The sequence below is a fragment of the Chelon labrosus genome, assembly GCF_963514085.1.
Source record: "Chelon labrosus genome assembly, chromosome: 20".
Taxonomy (NCBI): Eukaryota; Metazoa; Chordata; class Actinopteri; order Mugiliformes; family Mugilidae; genus Chelon; species Chelon labrosus.
In genome coordinates, this window is record NC_140353.1 from 6,542,660 (window position 1) to 6,561,732 (window position 19,073).

Sequence of the window (19,073 nt, forward strand, 5' to 3'; positions counted from 1 at the left end):
AAAAAAATTGGACAAGTTATTTCGTACTACGCATGCGCAGAAACAAACTATTGATAAATATATATAAATATATAATATTTACATATAGCGATGTGATATACATACAGCAGCTGCCAAATTGAGCAAGTAACAGTTTCCGTAGTTATTAATAATAAGTATGCAGAAAATAGCGCATCTAATACGAGACTTATTCATTGATTCCCAGTCACCAACTACAACGTCCCAAAGAGAGTCAAGCGAAGACGGAAGTTTGTAACAGGGAATCTTCTCGCTTTGCTATAAAGGAGACTTCTCTTTGGTCTCCATTGACTTTCTGCTAGCCAGTCACATGCTAATCGCTAATGTAAATACACCGTTTAGCAGAGGATATCGAATATTTGGCAATTTTCTCGGTTTTCTCTTTACTCCAGACTACTCTAGCGTCACTTTCTGAAAGCTCTTGGCGACTTTAGTGGTTATAAAAAGGTTGACCTTCGTTGCCAAGTCAGATTTTTTAATATAAACACCACGTCTGGGCTCACTTTACTTTGCAAGCATGCAGGTGCAGAGAGTCGTTCTCAACTCACGACCAGGTAAACAACTCTTGTTGTCTGGTTGTTTTTCAGAACCAAAGATGAATAATTGTTTTGCATTTTCTGCTGCAAGGTTTACCCACTCTTCTCATTCGCGTGAAGGTAAAAACGGGTCACCACTTCCTGAAAACTTCCGCCTGGAGGAGTTTACTTTAACACCTGACCTGAAAGAGGGGGAGGTTCTTGTTCGGACCCTTTACCTCTCAGTCGACCCTTACATGGTAATTAATCTAAATCATAATTTTTTAATGTACTCTTGATTATGCATTTTAATTTGGTGTTGGAGTGTTATAAAACACAATATTGCAGCTTCATAATCATACCAAGCACCATCATCTGCATGTGCTCATGTTTGTTTCCATCACTTCAATCCCTGTGATGTTCTTGTCTTCTCCTGTCAGCGGTGCAGGATGAATGAAGACACCGGTGCTGAATACCTGACTCCATGGCAGCTGTCAGAGTGTGTCGATGGTGGAGGGGTTGGTGTGGTCGAGTCCAGCCAGTGCACTGCCTGCGCTAAGGGAGACATGGTCACTTCATTCAACTGGCCTTGGCAGACCCACGCTGTTATGGCAGGCAGCGGCTTACAGAAGGTTTGGCATGTGATAATTGCGCGTCAGAAAGGAAGAGGAAAAATGTCTCTACATCGCGTGCACAAAAATGGCCTGCAAAAAACACGTACAGTGAGTGAAAGCATCCTGACTTGACTTACCTTTTGTCTATTGCAGGTTGACCCACAGTTGGTTGATGGGCATTTGTCCTACTTTTTGGGTGTTGTTGGTATAACAGGCCTCACCGCGCTGCTGGGCATCAGGGAGAAGGGTCATATAACCAAAGGGGCCAATCAGACGATGGTGGTGAGCGGTGCAGCTGGTGCCTGTGGATCCATAGCTGGTCAGGTAAACATACCAAGCACCAGATTTGGGTTGAGTAAGGCTCGTATCTGTACTGTGACGATGGAAACCGCCCACGTGCATTTCAGAAAGCTTTCTCAGGCCAGCAGATGTTCAATAATCTCACAAACCACAGATAAAGGAGAAAAGGAAGTGAGACCCTGATTGTTGTATCACTTTTCTTTTTCTAGATCGGCAGGCTGGACGGGTGTGTGAAGGTCGTAGGAATCTGTGGTTCTGATGAGAAGTGTAAAGCTTTAGTGGAAGATCTGGGCTTCTCTGCAGCCATCAACTATCGGCAGGAGGATGTCCCGGCAAGGCTCAAGGAGAGCTGTCCTGATGGCATTGATGTTTACTTTGACAATGTGGGAGGTGCCATTAGTGATACTGTTATAGCAAAGGTACTGCTTGAGTTTGTAGAGCTCAGTCTTGTAGATGTTTGTCTTTCATTTGTTTTTTATTTGGCTGGGAATTCATTTTCTGTCTAATAAATTCAGTCTGACACATCAGCCTCAATTCTTCCCTTATCTCCAGATGAACAATGGTGGCCATGTGATCCTGTGTGGGCAGATCTCACAGTACAACAAGGATGTACCATATCCTCCGCCCCTGAGCGAAGAGACACAGGAAAACCTGCGGCTTAAGAATGTCAACCGTGAGCGATTTACGGTGCTTAACTACATGAGCAAAGCAGATGCTGCCCTCTATGAGCTCAGCCAGTGGGTCAAATCAGCCCAAATCAAGGTATGCAGGAAATGGTGATGATTTGTGGTTGGCTGTGTGGGTGCAAAATGCACGCCTCTTCCTCGCCTTTCTCTTCTCATTTACTTGTTATTTTGCTTCCACTCTGTAGGTACTGGAAACTGTGGTGAATGGTATAGAAAATATGGGAGGTATGTGCGACCTATTTTGACATTCTTATTTATTGTTATGACTTCATGTGGCAGGAGTCTAACCGTTGTTTATTTTGATTTTTTTTTTTCATTTTCTTGCAGACGCATTTTGCTCCATGATGAAAGGGGGAAACATTGGCAAGCAAATTATAAAGATATCAGAGTGAAGAAAATAGACCGTTGCTTCCAGGAGAGGCTGTGAACTCACCACACACCTTGGGAAATTAACCCGCAGTTGCCTTTCTATCACTGCTATTAACACTACTGTAATGAACTCTAAAAAGATATTGCACTGATCAGCCAGTTGATTGCAGCTATGAGCCATTAACAAAAAAATAAATAAATAGACAGAAAATAACACGATGTCCTTGGAAATTGTCTTCTGGAGACTAATGAAAAACTGGTCTTTCATTTAATATGAGTTATTTTCAGAAATAAACGCATTAGTTGAATTGAAAGTGGAGTATTGATCATTGTCTTGTGATATTAAAATGATTGCCCTTGAGACTATAATACAAGACACAACAGGTACCTTCTTGTATGGACGCCTGACATTTGATCAAAGAAATCAAAGACAACTAACAAATCAAAAGACAACAAACAAATCAGTGTAGGCTACTGTAATTAAAATGGAGTGCTTAAAAAAATGCTTTTATTTTGAGCTTTTTTTTTTCAATTTTACCTTAAGTCATCTGAGAAAATAACTGGATTTTTAAGTAGCTTTAGCATGCTAAAATCATTTGCATTAGCCTTCCAGCTACTAGCTTGTTTAATCTTATTGCAATTAACTGATTTATTTATTTATTTTATTTAATTTTCTAAATGGTTAATGTTAAACTCAATATATTCAGGTGGCATTAGCTTGTCTACTGCTAGCTTGTCAGTACGTTTTTATATTTAACCTTTTACCTTTAACCTAAGTATTGTTAAGTAGTATTAGCATGCTAACGTAATTTCCATTAACTTTTAAGCCACTAGCCGACCAGTACTTAAGCCCCAAAGAGTGTTTGTGTTTAATATTGTTATATTAAACTATCTATAACTACACTACACTAACTAAATATGTCTAAGCTGCTACTAGCTTCCCTGTACTGAAAACACAGAGTACTTTTTTTAATATGTATATACCTTGGCAACCTTTAACGACAAACTAAAGATTTAAGTAGCATTAGCATGCTAATATACTACCAAGCTACTAGCTTGGTAGTACTTAAACTACAAAGAGTGATCATTTTTAAATTCAGTATTATTACTTTTTAATATTATGTGTTTAATGGTAAAGATTTTAAGTAGCATTAGCCTGTCAGCTCTTAGCTAGCAAGTACTTTAGCCACAAGGATAATTCAGGTGCTACAAGGCCTTAAATGGATAAATAGGTCATTCACTAACTGGTTTAGTTTTAATTGAGCCATAGCTAAAGGCTGATGCTTAATGTGTTCTCTCTCTCCCACCAACGTTTTCAGTTAAGCTTGGTAATGCATCCATCTAATTATCACATACGCATGAGGATAATTGGAAATGGGGGAAAAAAATGGTTAGCATGGGGAAAATGGGAATAGATAAATGATTGAATACGTGCCAAGACCTAAAAATAGTCAATCTAAGAACTTGAAAATGAGCTCAAAAGGGATAATTAATGAAGTAAAATAATGTATTTTTTTTTCTTTAGCTAATCTGGGTTAAAACAAAGTATAAAGTTTTATATTTCTGCAACTTAATGGTATTAATATTGAATTTATCAGTTATATTATTTGCATTGTTTGGCCTCTGTATTCTTTCTCACACACGTGAAATATTATGTGACCAACACGTGATTTACTGTAATGAACATTTTTATTCCACAGCACTATAAACCATTAATAAAATAAAATAGTGGTTGGCTCCAATTTCAGTTGTCACAAGAAAAAGTATGTGGCAGGTGTAAAATCGTCATCTACTCATTCTTATGCTTCAGTGAACACAGGAGGGGATCCGGGAGATGTCGTGTATGCCACCGTACAGAGCACTCCTTCTCACTGATGCAGTCAGTTTGCCTTGTCATCAGTCAAATCGGTGCAGCAGAGAACAATCGCATCCAAATTTATAGATAATCAATAAGTGCCACTGGAAAACTTGCAGAAAAAAAAAAATGACAAAGGCCCATGCATAATTCTGAAGTGGAAGTGAAATGCAGCACAGTCTTAGCTCATTGCCATCCAAATGCATCCAATACTGCCTCCTAGTGGACAGATAGTGTCAGAGGGAGCATGTTTAAAAGACTTACAAAAACACATTTACTCCAAATATCAGTCTTCAAACTGGAATTGTACACTTGGTAGTGCTCCTGTGCAAATGAGGAAGGCTTGTCTGTGCAGCCAGGGGGGAAAAAAGTTATTAAACCACTGCCAGCAGGAGTGCACATAATTTAATTTTCTCAAGAGCAGCTATTCTAATACTCCGTGTCTTATCATAGCGCTGAGCAATTATTCTGCACTCGTGCTGGGTAAGGTTTAAAGAAGAAAAAATAAGAACATATATATACATATATATATATGTGTATATATATGTATATATATATATATATGTATATTAAAAGAGTGAATGTAGTCATATTTATGTACTGTACTTGGAATTCACCGCTACTGCTGACTAGAAAAGGATTGAAATACAGTGCAACAGACACAGTTTACTGCTCTCACACCTTCACATAAAGGGAATAAACATTCAGAACGATATAGACAAATCACACACAGGTCTGTTAAATAAACTAACATCCAACACAGGGAGTGCTCTCACATCCTCCTAACCGCGCTCAACCGTGAAGGTGAAAAACACTCCTTTGCAGTGCAGATTTATGACACGAGAGGAAATAAAACAGAAAAATAAAAAAATTAAATTAAAAAAAAATAATATTCACATAGAACAATCAGAAATTAATAAATAAAACAGCATAGTACTGGCTCATCTTATTTCACCACAGCTATAACACATTCGTTTTGTTGTTGTTTTTTTAGTTTTTTTAAAGTCACCACACATCAGGATTGTTTGACATGGTTTTAGTTCACTGAGCTACTTATGGAGTATAAAAAACATTGTCCTGAAGTACTACTGGGATCAGCCTATTGTTCAAGTGCTCACATTCCTGAGAAACAAACAGCTGCATTCTGTGGTCACGTGTGATAGAGCAAGAGGAGTCTGCTTTTCTGTGTTTTTGGTGAATACTGGCATCGGTATGAACATCCCAATGTGATCTGGCAGTTGTTTGCAGTGGATTTAAAGACACATTTTGATTGTTAACTACTTGCACAGCGATTAACTACGATATCTGATTGTTTTGTACGTTCCTGTCTTTCATTATCTGGAAATTATGTGCAGGGTAAACGTAAAAATGTGATCGTTTAGGTTGAAATACCTGCGTCATTTCATCAAGGTTAGTATAGCTATAGCTAGCTCCGTAAGCCGCGGGGAGCTTTCGATACACAAAAAGGTGGTGCATCTGTTTCTCATCCACGCGGTTTGCGTGTCCGAGGGTAAACTCGACGATCAGTTTGGCACATCCAGCCTTCATAAGTGAATGAAAATGGGTTTTCAGAGGGAAGAATAAAAGGTGATATCTTTCCTATTCATCCTTTGGCAGTGGTGAGGTGGCGTTTGGCCAAGGCAACACTTCCAAAAAAAAGTGCTAGTAAATGAGTCAGCTTAAACCGCAGAACACAGCCCTCAGAGTATGCGCGCACTCGCCAAAACATTAGGTACACTAGTGAGAATCAATATGAGCAGTCCTGCACTAAATCCTGCTTCCTGTTACGAAGCAACTCAGCTGAACGATGAGCTACGATCATTTTGGAGGATGTAGTTTGTGTTTCTGTTATTTAGCCTAGCCCACTGACTAAAATGGAGTTGTCAAAATAATAGAAACATACAATACATTTACATATATTTCAATGTGGCACTACAAACCACAGCCTAAGTGAAGCTGAGATTTAGTTCGGGACTGATTGTATTAAAATACGTTTGTTTTGTGTACCTAATGAACTGGCAAATGAGGGTATACTGTCAACTTCAGCATACGTCTTTTTATACACTGTACACATTGCTATGAATATGGCCAGAAATGTGCTCACCGGTGCTTTACAATAACATGCATATTAAGTAAACAATACTATCTAGAAAGAGGGTAGTGAGTGATGTGCTGTGAAGTGGCTTTGGAAAGAGAGAGAGAGAGAGGGGGGGGGAGAAAGAGAAAGAAAGAGGGAGAGAGAGGGGTGTATGTGGGGATAAATTGAGGCTTTCGGGGAGGATCTGTGAGTCAGGCTCGAGGGGGGGGGGGAATCGTGGCGGTACAGTGCAATTACTGTCAAGAGGGAGAGACGCTCTTGCTGTTGTCACGGACGAGAGGGGCGGGGCCTGTCCAGGCGCGGTAGACCAATAGCAGGGCGAGCCCCAGGGCCCACGTGCGGACCGGGGAGAGCAGAAAGGCCACGGGGCCGTAGGTCTCCAGGAGGAAGTAGCACGAGTGGGTCTGCCAGGTGAGCAGCAGCAGCATGAAGAGGTGAACGGCCAGAGTCCGCCAGCGGCAGCCCGGCCGCAGGAAGTGGGATCGGAAGGTGTTGCCGCGGCAACGGTGGTGGAGGCTCCAGCAGAGGTACGAGGTGAGGGGCATGTTGAAGAAGAGCAGCTGCGGGGGGGAGAGGGAAGTCGTGCAAATTAGTGCACATGTCGATTCTTGAAACGACACTATGATGATGATTAAGTCTTTAATCAGAAATAAAAAATGAGCACACACGTAAAAGGATTAAAATACATGTCACGCAAGGTCTCAAAATGACTAATCTGGAGGATTTTTTCATTCTGAGAAGTTTAAAATAGGCAGGAATTTAGAGAAATACCTGTGAATACATAAATACCTTCTTTACTACGAGCTGCCAGATGTTCTGACTCATAAACTGGGCACCGCTAGCTAAAGAAACAGATGCAGTGAAGGTGCAAAACAGCACCAAGTGCAAAATGTGGCCTGAAACAGGCTGACATTTTAATCACCGTTTGAGCTGATCCACTGAACTCCTTACACAGTCCACTAATTACACGGATAAGGAGTAAGATTGGCGTCAATTTGAGGGATGTTTGGAGCCACCTAATGATTGCCTTTATATACTTTTAAGGGAAATATTTGCTCTCAGGCTGGTAAAGTGCCACAACACGTGTGTGATGACATTCGCCTGTGGCCAAAACCACTATAATAGGAGTACTGAGAGCGAGCCACAGCGGGTTGGTTTTGGGCCGCATTGTTGAAAGGGGAAGGAAGCAGTGGTAGGAAAGGACTACCAACTGCACACACGAAATCAAAAAAACATAAAAGATTCTTACCTGAACGACTCCGACCACGTAAGTGAGGCTGCCCTCCAGGAAGTGCCCGTCGATGAACACTCCAAAGGCGAAGCAGGCGCCACTGTGGCCGTCTATCAGCTCTCCTATGAACCACGGGCCTGAGGGAAGACACGTTACTCATAAAACCATCATCTCCAACATCATTTTTACATGTATTTGCTTATCTTACATGACGTTATTTCCTATATATCATGTAAAACTGGCAATAAAAGCACAATATTCAAATACAGAGGCTTGAAAAGTCAAGGTTAACTCACCTAAGGCTGTGCACAGGTTGAACAGCAGCAGAGAGTAGTAGAAGGAGTCAATTTTACTGACCAGATGGAGGGACATACACGCTTGAGCGGTCAATCCTGCAGATCACAGAGACAAAACGAAAAGTTCTGCTCATGTACGAGGTAGAAAACAAATGCCTACACATTATGTCAGAACATATGGCCATTAATAACGCATGACTACGACGACACGACGGTGTATTTCTCCTACAGCTCACCTCTGCCGGAAGGAACGCGCATGAACCTGAAGGCCAGGAGCACGCCGACATTCAGCACCATGATAAATATGAAGGCCGCTCGTCCCAGGATGTAGTGGTCCGTGAGGAGGATGAAGGACTGCGCGAAACCGAAGCTGGGAGTCAGACCGTCCTCCAGAGTGAAGTGCTGCTCCCGCACCGACGTCCGGCCCGCCGAGTCCTGGAAGGCAGTTTTTTTAATTTTACACATACTGCGTAAGAGGTAGCAGCTCATTAAATATACACAAGTAGAATAGACCCCGAGCCTTTTTGCGGATAGAGTTTCCGAGCAGCGCCTGGTCAACCGATATAATACAGCTATTTATAATTCACCCTAGGAAAACAAACCCACCAAACTCAATCAGGACGTGTGAAATGTTTAAAAGACTTCGAGTGGAAAGATAAACGAATGCTGCACCCACCTCCACTTTGACTCTGATTGTGTGCACTCCAGTGAGGTAAAGAGACGGATCCCATAGCAGGACGTAGAGGGGGCCTCCAGCAGGGTGGCCTTTCCCCAGGGGCTCCCCGTCGACGCTCACGTGCACCGTCGTGATCGGGGCCTCCGAGAAGGCCAAGATCCTTCAGAGAAAATCAAGAAAAATGAAGGTTTGAGTATCGGAAATCTGAGTCAAGGACGATGTGTGAAGCTGTGACCTTTAAGATGTTCTTTAAAGATTCCAGGATCCAGATCTGGGACCTAACGTTCTACCAAATAACTTTCAGGGACAGGAGCGCAAAGTTTTGTAAAAGCCAGTGAGCAGGTTAAGGGTTCCGTAAAGAGTCACCTGATGTGCGTCGACTTCCTTATCCGACCCAGCGGCTCCACCCCGGGGTGCAGGTACTGAGCATCTTTGGGGTTTGTGATCAGCACCGCGGGCCACTTCTCGAACGTCAGGTCAGAGAAGCTGAGCAGGTCGTGGTCAAAGGCCAGAACCCTGTACCTGGGGGAAGACGCGAGAAGAACGCACTCGCAAGCGATACCACGAGAACAGAATTTGCGGTTTGAAATATATTCCGCGATCTTTACGAACCTGCGGTTGTCCATCCAGTCGCCCAGCTCTAGCTCCAGGGTGCCCTGGGGGTGTCGGCTGTGGAGGACGGGCATCAGGCCGCCCAGCGTGTGCAGGTGGCCGCACAGATACGCAACGGCAGACCTTAACACACACACACACACACACACACAAAGAAAATAATGAAAAAGCAGAAAATGCATTTACAATAATGTAACGGTCTTTAAATATTGCAGCCATTAAAACAATTGCTTGAATGTTCAAAGTGAAATTAAAACCCTTCATCATTCTAATGCAAATTTTTTTGCTTGCGGGTGAAAAGACAACTGGTTTGCCGTCCGCTGTCTCCTCACCTCATTATTTCCCGAACGCCTGGAGACGGGGAGACGACGGTGGAGGTGGTGTAGTGGCCGAACCAGATCGACTGGTTGCTTTTCAGACTCTCAGCTCTGAACGTGTCCAGCAGGTCCATCTGAGTCTGAAAAAAAAAAACACACGCAGGAAAAAAACATTATGGTACCTGCACTATAAGCTCCAGACAGAAACATGGTGCGAATCCAGATTTTTCTTTAAGGGAAATGTGTTAAATCTGTTTCTGCACCGTACCTGGTTGAGAATACCAAAGAAGTTGTACGGCCTCTTGGGTCCCGGAGTCAGCGTGGCGTCCACACAGACGAAGGAGTAGTTGCCAAAGGGGGTTTTGTGAACATAGTGGAAGGAGCCTATTTTCTGATTAGCCGAGTATTTCCTAAACAAAATGGGAGAAAAGTCGACGTGAACAAACGAGACACGAGCCATGGCAGGGATGGAGCCAGCTGCCCCTCTCCTAATAGAGCCACGGCAGCATTTAATACGTTTTTAAATAAATTAGCCTCGCGCAGGAGACAGACTTTGTCTTGCGGATGATAACCACAACATTAAGACTATTAAAGAGATTAGATCAGCGTTAGAAAAAAAAAAAAAAAAAGGAGCAGCGACATCTCCTTAAAAGATCAAATGTGTCTCTTCATGTAGATTCTGCTTCTATTTTTGTCCTCAGACAGCTTCAATTATTGTCAAAAAATAGTCTGCTCGTGTTTTCAGGGCCGGTGACGTCCCATCGTACCCTGTGGGACGCAGAGGGACAGAGTCTGGCCGAGTGTAGACGACCCATCACAACATACTGACCTGTAATAGTTGTTGGTGCTGTCCAGTGACATGATGTTGAACGCATCTGTCAGAAGAATGAGAAAACAGTGAGAGTGAGCGGCGCATAAGGTGTACACTTATCAGCCACAACATTAGGACCACTGGGAAACCTGGACCCTAGCATTTATGTGGATGTTCCTTTTACCACCTGAGCATTACTGAAAACCAAGCAACTTCCCTGCATTCCCCGGCGCCATATGTTCCCCAGATAAGCAACACAATAAAAACACCCGGCTATACATAAATGAAAATAGAAATAGGATTCAAGATACCAGGCCACCTGCCTCCATTGCTCTGCTGGTACTGTATGTAAAACCCATCCACTGTGCGCTCTGACACCTTTCTATCAGAACCAGCATTTACTTTTTCAGCAGGAGCTCGTCTGTTGGACTGAACCGCACGTGCATCAGTGAGTCTTGGCACGCGGCCCTGTGTCCGGTTCGCTGCTTTTCCTTCCTTGCACTGCCGTGTTTCGCAATTTTATTGTTATCGCGCACACAATGGCTATAAAGGCCATATATTTTTATCGGCAGTGAGCACTGTAGACCAGGAACAACACCACACCTACAGGAGCTGTAGTTTTTTTTTTTCTGTGGATGCTCTGACCCAGTCATCTAACAATAACACTTTGGCCCCCTCATCAAAGTCGCTCGCATCCTTCCATCCTTGTCCATATTTCCTGCTTCGAAAAATCAACTTTGAGGACAAAACGTTCACTTGCTGCCTCATTTCACAGATGCCACAATAAGATAGATAGTTAATAAGTGATCATGCCTAGTCATAATGTTACCGGCTGATTAGTGAATAAAATTGGCTCGAGTTGCAGGAAGATATCGAATAAAATCTCTTGTTACGGTCAAACCCACTCACAGATAAACTGACCCATCGACAACTGTGACTGATAACTGCTGTGAGAGAAACACAAGCAGCAGACACAATAACTGTCTTCCCTTCCCTTCCTTCTTTCTATTTTTTTTTTTTTTTTTTTGGCAGTTGCAAAGTGAGGATATCTTGTTACACATCCAGAAGACTGCGATCCAACAACAGCAGAGAAAACAGTGAGCAGGAGGAGGAGGGAGGAGGAGGAGGAGGAGGAGGAGGGGTTGAATGACTTCCTGTGAGAAGCCACATTGCATCATGGACTCCTCGGAAATGCTGAGCTGTACTCTCCCCACGGTGAGATGAATGACAGCCAATCACCATGATTTCCGCGGATGTCAATCCACCTGGTGCGCTCCATCACGCGCGACCTCTTCAGGACGTTGTGGTAGGCCTGCCACTCCACCTCATGCTGGAGGGAGCCCACCTTGCTCTCGGTCTTGGCATCCGTCAGATCCCCTGTGGCGTGAGAGGGAGCAAACAGTGTTACCAGTTTAGTCGTCCTGGAGCCACACCCGCCCCCCGCTCACAGTGACTTTTCCAGTTCCAGGTATGGCCGTACCTGTTGCGAGCACCAGAGCTGGTTTGATCACTTCGACGGTGTCGGTGCAGAACCTCTCGAAATCTGGAATCCGCCTCGGGTCGTGAAATCGACTGATGTGAATGTCGGACACCTTGAATCACACATTAAAAACAAACATTCAGGATGATTTATGATTATTATTTGGGTGCAACCTTATCAATTGGGCACTTAAACAGCTGTAAAGTGCAAGAGTGCAAAGTCTTGTTGTGGGTTTATTTTTTTCCACCTGGCATTGACACACTTGTGTGTTCAGTGACCTCTTTCCATCAATCATTCAGAGAGAGTTCAGAGAGTGAATTACCATAGCTAGACTTCTACAACAGCAAATGTTAAATGTAAAGATGCTTATAAATATGAATACATGCTGAATGACAGAATGATTATGTGATCAAAACAAAGGTAGAATCATAAAAGCCCACCTGTATAAACCAGAATATATTGTCCAGCTGGTCGCCGGGAAATGGTGGAGAGCTCCCCTTGGATCCATCACCGACAGCCCGGTGCTGAACGCTCCGTTTAGGGTGCCAAGCCGTGTCGTAGCTGTCCAGCACCCAGGAGGTGATGCACGCCAGGACCAGTCCGAGGATAACCAGCGCACCGAACAGCCTCAGCATCCTCCTGCAGTGGCGAGAAAGGGGGCTAGCTGCCGCCGTCTGTCCCGCACAGGGGGGGGAAAAAAAAATAGCTAGCTACCGGTTTAAACAGCTAAGGGCACGAATCACACTAACAGCAACTACAGATATGATGGAGGACTATTTGGCTACATGGCTAAGGGCTAGGACTCAGACCGTTTCTGTCGCTGCCATCGCGGCCCCTGGAGATGCATTGAGGAGGTGCGTGGTTCATTCGCGGTCCCGTTCAGTTGCCTTTCGGAGGCGGAGAAGGAGGAGGAGGAGGTAGCTCGGCGGGTTAGCCTGCAGCTAGCAGCGGCAGCTACCAACACTGGCCGGGTTGGAAAGGGAAACGTCAACCCCCACCACGCATGAAAAGACAGCGTGTAACTATAGGAGGTCCCACTCTGACAGTACTTTCCGCAGCCCAACTGTCATCGCATGTTATCGCGATAAGTAACGGGAACATAAAAAAGCAATACAGGAAATGAGTTAGTATTAATTGGAAAGACAAATTATTTAATTACAGTAAAATAATAATAATAATGGTAATGCTAATAAGCATAAAATAGGTATGTTAATTTATTATAATTTAAATAAAAGTAATATTTAAAAAAAACGAGGAATGACTGACAACATTCACATACAACAACAAAACAATAAAAATAAAAATAAGTACTAAAATTACTCGCTAGCTAACTAGCTTATTGATTTTGCAAACTTGTCAGAAGCCAAATCATCAACATTTATAAATTAAATAAACATTTATTTATTTAAAGTGTGTACTCTGTCACAATATTTATTATTATTATTATTATTATTATTATTATTATTATTATTATTATTATTATTCTCTGGGTGTTAGGTATTTGGGGTTTATTTCCATGTCTGACCACGTAATTTCGTTATATGATACTTGTATAATATAATGACAAATAAAAGCTCTTTACCTCTTTACTCTTTTACTTTATTTACTGCTTTCTATTCGTGTACATGCATGTCTGACAGTGCTGTATGCGATGGAGATGTCAATTTTCCTGCGGGAACCTCCAAAAGCGATCAATAATGTTGTCTGTCTATCTATCTATCTATCTATCTATCTATCTATCTATCTATCTATCTATCTATCTATCTATCTATCTATCTCTGGACAAAATGGAGAAAAGTCAACATGAGCAACAAGATGCTAGTGATGGAACCAGCTGCCCCTCTCCTAATAGAGCCATGAGATCATGCAATAAATAAATTAGCGTGAGACAGACTTTGGCTTGCAGATGATAACCACAACATTAAGACTATTAAGGAAATGAATCAGCGTTAAAAGAAATAAAACATCAAATGTGTGCCATCTGATCTAATGCCATCTCATCATGTAGGTTCTGCTCCTATTTTTGTCCTCTGGAAGATCAGACCGCTTGGATTATTGTCAGAAAATAGTCTACTTTTGTTTTCTTTGTATTTAAAGGGACTGTGTCTCCAATTATTAACAAATTCCTCTAAGTATAAGGTCTGTAGAAGCTAGTGATGTGAGTTACAGGTGGGCACCGCCTACAGATGTTCCTAATAAAAACCAAAACTCCACAACAGTCATTTAGAGCTGAGAAAGCACCTTCAGCGAGAGGCTGCTCCTCCCAAAGTGAAGGACAAACAGAATGAGGAACTCCTTTGTCCCCTCTGCCATCAAACTGTTTAACTACCACTCACTTAGGGGGAGGAGGACAAAAAGGAAAGGAACTGAAAGACGGGGGTGGGGGTTGGGGGTTGGCAGGGGCAGCCAGTTTCCTGATTTCCTAATTCTCTGACCTTCTAAATAATCTGCAATAACAGGGTGCAATAATAATGTACAGTTGGTATTTTTCTTTTTTAACCATGTGCAATTACAATATTTATGCAATAACAAACCACATGTGTACAGTCACAATATTTATTATTATTATTCTTTTCTGGGTGTTGGGTATTTGGGGTTTATTCACTGTTTTCTATACAGTTCGTGTACATGTATGTCTGACAGTGATCTATCTATCTGATAAGTAGTAAAACATCTTCAAGAAGACTCAAACAGTCAGGTTGCCTTTGTTTTTGGACAGGGCCATCTACAATATTAAACTTAAACCTAAATGTTACAATTTAATGTATTGTACAATGCTTAGCTTATGATTTCTCAAGGAGGAAGAAGAAAATGAAAATAAATAACAAATCACACTGAGTAAAACAAGTTAAGAAAAAAAGTTAGCAAGTTTATTTCCATTGCTTTGTAACAAACCACTCCAAAATACATATGTGTGTAATCCTCCGATATTACCTAATCATTTATTAATTTGAAAATGTTTGATTATATTTATGCAGTCCTAATTAAATATTAGATTTGTACCTATACATTTTTTGTCTATAGTGTAGTAGTATTAATAGTTGACAGTTTCAGAGTGAAAATGTATTATTTTATCTATGCATACTCATCTATGCAATCCTAAATATCAGATTTCAACAATCTAACCCCAACTGAATAATTTATTTGTATTTTTTTTATAACACTTATGCCTCTCTCCTAAATAAAATATCAGATTTCTACTTTATAATAGTGGTCAGTGTTTAGTATTAATAGTTTATGATTTCATAGTGGACGTTTGTTATTGTTTTTAATCCCTGTGTCATCATTACAGACGCCATCTTTGGCTCAATGGCGCCTCCTTGTGGTCTTTACGAAACCTGTCTTTTTCGCGGGCTCTCTTCACCCAGTTGATGTTTAGGCTCATCCGATATCTAAGGAATTCATGACATTTTATTTTATTTTATAGTTCGTGTGAATCGTGTATGTATGAAAACAATACGGAGCAAATTTTAGAGCCGCAAAGAAAAAAAAAAACCGCAGGCTTCGGCGGTGGCGCTGCGCATGCGTCGTGGGGGAATCGCGCGGACGAGCTTTAAAGAACCCTATCCGCGCGCGTCCGAGCTGTTGCGAGGGGCGATGGAGCCGGGGCCGCGCCCGCAGGACTCATCGCAAGAGTCGTCACGTCACGGATCCGCAGCGGAGCGACAGAGATGCTGAGGTGACAGGCAGAAGGAGAAAAGGGACGATATCACTCCGACATATTCCTCCTCCTCCTCCGCCCACTTCACTGCCCAGCCGCCGACACAACACCGCCAGCTCTTCCCATGGACGGTGCACTCGCTATGGGATTCCTTTCCACGTCGTCCCCGCCGCCTCCAAACGTACAGGATTTTTTCTAACCACACCCGGGCTCTTCTTTGGCTCAAGCATTGGTTGGCAGAGGAAAGACCGGAGGTAAGGACCCAGAATCACGGGGCCCATGATTCTCCCCCCACCCCCTTCTCTGTTTTTTTTTTATTTTTTTATTTTTTCCAACCCACCCCCTATATACTCTGTAAATGATTGTCGCCTGCAGCTGAGTTTGTTTTTCCTGCATGTTGACAGAGCTCACACACACAGTCTTAAAACCTCAGTGCGTGGCCTGTGGACGGCCAGTGTGCCGTGCGTGGACGCGCCTGAGTAAATCTGCTGTGGCAACCAACTCGCTATGCAACAGCTCTCCACGGCAGTGTGCAATGCAGGGAGGCAGGGATGACTCTTGATGTGTTTAAGAAAAAAAAAAAAATGAATCAAACCATGTGTGGCTGTTCAAGTGGATGCATTCTGGATGGTGGAGCCATTTTTCCCTCATATACTGCCAGCTTCCAGTTTCCTCTGTGTCCATGATGTGGATTTTACAGAAAACCATAGTGTGGAGGGGCCTCCCTACGCTGGCTGCTCTCCAGTTTGCAGACCAGACACCAATTTCATCCATCAGCAGCTCCGACAAGACTTCCTGTCCTGCTGCTGAACCAGGCCATCCTCTAGATTACACAGAAAATAATGTTGTATTTTTATTTGTATATTTATATCCCCCCTGAAGGCAGGAGTTAGTACACAGGCGTCCTCATTTCCATACATGTAGCTGTAAACTTGCAGCCTCCAGCAAGACTAAAAAGGGCAGAGGAGACGACGGCGAGCTGCAGTCAGCAAATGGCACTGCACCATCGTCGCCATGGAGATGCTGGGGGTCAGGCGGCGTGATTCACGATGAGAGCAGGAGCTGGCTGTCATAGATTGGTTTAATTTATTTAGGACAGGAGTCTTTTTTTTTTTTTCTTTTTAGATTTTATTATGTCTTCATTCACGGTGACTGGTAGTATGGAGGAGGAGGAGGAGGAGGAGGAGGAGGAGGAAGAGCATAGACATGCCTCTCAGTGGGGTGTTAGATTAGTCACGGCGTGAGCAAGTCTGACTTGTGCATAGGTGCGTGCACTTATCCAACATGAGATCCACGAGCTTCTGTTTGAATGCATGTGCTAATATACGGCATGTGCATATGCTCTCATGCATCCTTATATAACAGTCCTGCATGAAATCTCACCTTCTTTATAATTTGTGTTTCCGTTATTTAGCCCATTGACTGAAATGGGGTAGTCGAAATAATAGAAGCATGTGTCGGTACGAGGCGGTGCAGTGCAGTCGTACTACAAACACGGTCGAATCAACGGCTCTCTCAGTTATTTTAAACTAATGCTGAATGCTACGACCTCCATGAGGCTAAGATTTAGTGCAAGGCTGTTGTGTTAGAATGCATTTGTTTTCACTAGCGTACCCGGTGAGCTAGCAAGTGAGTGTTTATCTGCATCTTTCCTGATATTCTGGCACACTCTGGTTGTTGTGGAGGTTTAAACTTGTCCATATGTTTGACCTCAGAGTTCAGCTTAGGTCATTGTCTGTGTAAACGCAAAAGGCGAGTAGTAACGCAGCTTCTGCTACATGGATTCTTAACAAATTATCACAATTTCTTCCAGTTAAAAGTGTTTTTTTTCTCGACCAAAACACTACAGCGTGAGTTGACCTTGACGTTCTGACACAGAGCACGGGTTGTTTAATCGCGGCTCTTGCAGCGTGTTCGTCATCCTTCAAGGTTAAAAGCGGCTTTTTGCACAGCGTGTTTCTTCTTCTGCAGATTTGTGTTGGCAACAATTAGCCTTATGTCGAATGCTCTCTCTCCAAGAGCGCTCTCACTCTGTGACGGGCAAAGATGTTGTCAGCTAATTTGTTTAGCTTGGTCCACTTCTTCTTCTTCTTCTTCTTTTTTATAAATAACCTCATGGTCCCCAGAGGCTGAATCCAATTGACTTTCGGTGCTGGAGTCTGATTTTGACTTTTGTATGAATTTTGTCTGAATCGCAGTTTTTGTCATTAGTGAAAAAACATTTTAATTCAAGTCTTTATAACAAAGCTGTAAAAAAAAAATACAGTCGTGTTGCAGCGTGGCAAATGTTTTGAAGCGATGGCAGCACAATCCCAAACATGTGACTGACTGTGAAATCAATGGTGCCTGATACATAACCCCCCCCTGTGAAGGGTCGCGGGGGGCTGGAGCCGTTCCCAGCTGTCATCGGGCGAGAGGCGGGGTACACCCTGGACAGGTCGCCAGTCTATCTCAGGGCTAACACAGAGAGACAGACAACCATTCACACCTACGGCTAATTTAGAATCACCAATGAACCTAATGAGCATGTCTTTGGACGGTGGGAGGAAGTTGGAGTACCTGGAGAGAACCCACGCAGACACAGGCCCCAGTCGGCCTGGATTCGAACCTAGAACCTTCTTGCTTTGAGGCATCAGTGCTATCCAAGATTTAAGAAAGAAAATTCCCATGATCCTCAGCTGCGTGTCTAGTGTAGTATTTCGCAGATGTTAGCATGCTAACACCCTAATCATTAGCATAACATGTAAACAACATGTTAGCATGCTTGCATTAGCATTTAGCTGAAAGCACAATAGAGCAGCTAGCATGACTGTAGCTCTTTAGTCTTGTTTAACTTGCGTACGTGATCTTTATTACATTTGAAATAAAATTATTGGTGATATTTCTTTGTAATAATCATAATGAAATGAGATGTACATTATACAGCTACATAGATGTACATTAGGACAGTTGATGGTTATAAATATTCACTACGCACTAAGAGAACATAGTTCAAAGTCGATTACAGTAACTGAATGTCACGAGAGGAGATTAAATCCAGACATCATCATTTTGTCCTGTTGTGTCGTCATGTCCATGTTGGATAAGTGCAGCTGCTCCAAGGCCGCCTCACTCCTGAGCCTTCACCCCCAGGGTCACATTCCCTCGCTCGTCATTTCACCATTACCCAGTCTAACCACGCTTTGCCCTTCTCTCCTCATCTCCCATCTCCCCGTCCTCACCCACGGCGCATGACGGGATTGATTGCCTCCTTGATGTCGGGATCATGCCCCGTAACCAAATAGCGTTTTGAAGGCACGTTGCGTAACGGTAGACTCCTGCGCGTCGTGCAGAGAATGATGAGTCGAAGTTTGCCTTGAGTGTTTGAAGGCAGAGTCAAGGAAGTGCGGTCTCCGGAGGAATGCTTATCTGTGACATGGATGTTGTATAATGCAGGAGACACCGCTTTACCAGAGGAAACTACATTTGAACTTCTTGTACTCAGAGCCTGCCTTAGATGTAAGCAGAGCTCATCAGTTTCAATGTCACCCCACA

At 43.0% G+C, this 19,073-nt stretch overlaps 2 protein-coding genes across 3 annotated transcripts; one reads left to right on the forward strand and one right to left on the reverse strand.

The window, feature by feature from the left end:
• The first annotated feature begins 110 nt into the window (after positions 1-110).
• On the forward strand, positions 111-2,873 carry ptgr2 (prostaglandin reductase 2). Its single transcript, XM_084568463.1, has 8 exons — positions 111-572; positions 675-793; positions 974-1,165; positions 1,301-1,471; positions 1,657-1,866; positions 2,000-2,209; positions 2,319-2,358; positions 2,461-2,873. The coding sequence occupies exons 1-8, from the start codon at positions 536-538 to the stop codon at positions 2,523-2,525; spliced, it is 1,044 nt and encodes a 347-aa protein (XP_084424589.1). The 5' UTR covers positions 111-535; the 3' UTR covers positions 2,526-2,873.
• A 1,081-nt stretch (positions 2,874-3,954) lies between these two features.
• On the reverse strand, positions 3,955-12,754 carry tmem62 (transmembrane protein 62). 2 transcript variants are annotated; one of them, XM_084569282.1, is made up of 13 exons: positions 12,319-12,754; positions 11,879-11,990; positions 11,638-11,775; positions 10,417-10,462; positions 9,856-9,997; positions 9,603-9,727; positions 9,271-9,393; positions 9,025-9,180; positions 8,659-8,818; positions 8,219-8,417; positions 7,983-8,078; positions 7,705-7,823; positions 3,955-7,015 (listed from the first exon to the last, which is right to left on the reverse strand). In XM_084569282.1, the coding sequence occupies exons 1-13, from the start codon at positions 12,511-12,513 to the stop codon at positions 6,695-6,697; spliced, it is 1,932 nt and encodes a 643-aa protein (XP_084425408.1). In that variant the 5' UTR covers positions 12,514-12,754; the 3' UTR covers positions 3,955-6,694. The 2 variants fall into 2 exon arrangements, with proteins under 2 accessions (XP_084425408.1, XP_084425407.1); XM_084569281.1 differs by having other exon boundaries at positions 9,025-9,393.
• Between the last annotated feature and the right edge of the window lie 6,319 nt (positions 12,755-19,073).

Excerpts from the sequence above, each read along its gene's own strand:
- ptgr2 (XM_084568463.1), top strand. The coding sequence starts at position 536 with ATGCAGGTGCAGAGAGTCGTTCTCAACTCACGACCAG. Across the intron at positions 573-674 it reads CGTTCTCAACTCACGACCAG|GTAAAAACGGGTCACCACTT; the intron begins GTAAACAACTCT and ends ATTCGCGTGAAG. Across the intron at positions 1,472-1,656 it reads GTGGATCCATAGCTGGTCAG|ATCGGCAGGCTGGACGGGTG; the intron begins GTAAACATACCA and ends TTCTTTTTCTAG.
- tmem62 (XM_084569281.1), bottom strand. The coding sequence starts at position 12,513 with ATGCTGAGGCTGTTCGGTGCGCTGGTTATCCTCGGACTGGTCCTGGCG. Across the intron at positions 9,998-10,416 it reads AGCACCAACAACTATTACAG|GAAATACTCGGCTAATCAGA; the intron begins GTCAGTATGTTG and ends CATTTTGTTTAG. Across the intron at positions 8,079-8,218 it reads GCGCGTTCCTTCCGGCAGAG|GATTGACCGCTCAAGCGTGT; the intron begins GTGAGCTGTAGG and ends TGTGATCTGCAG.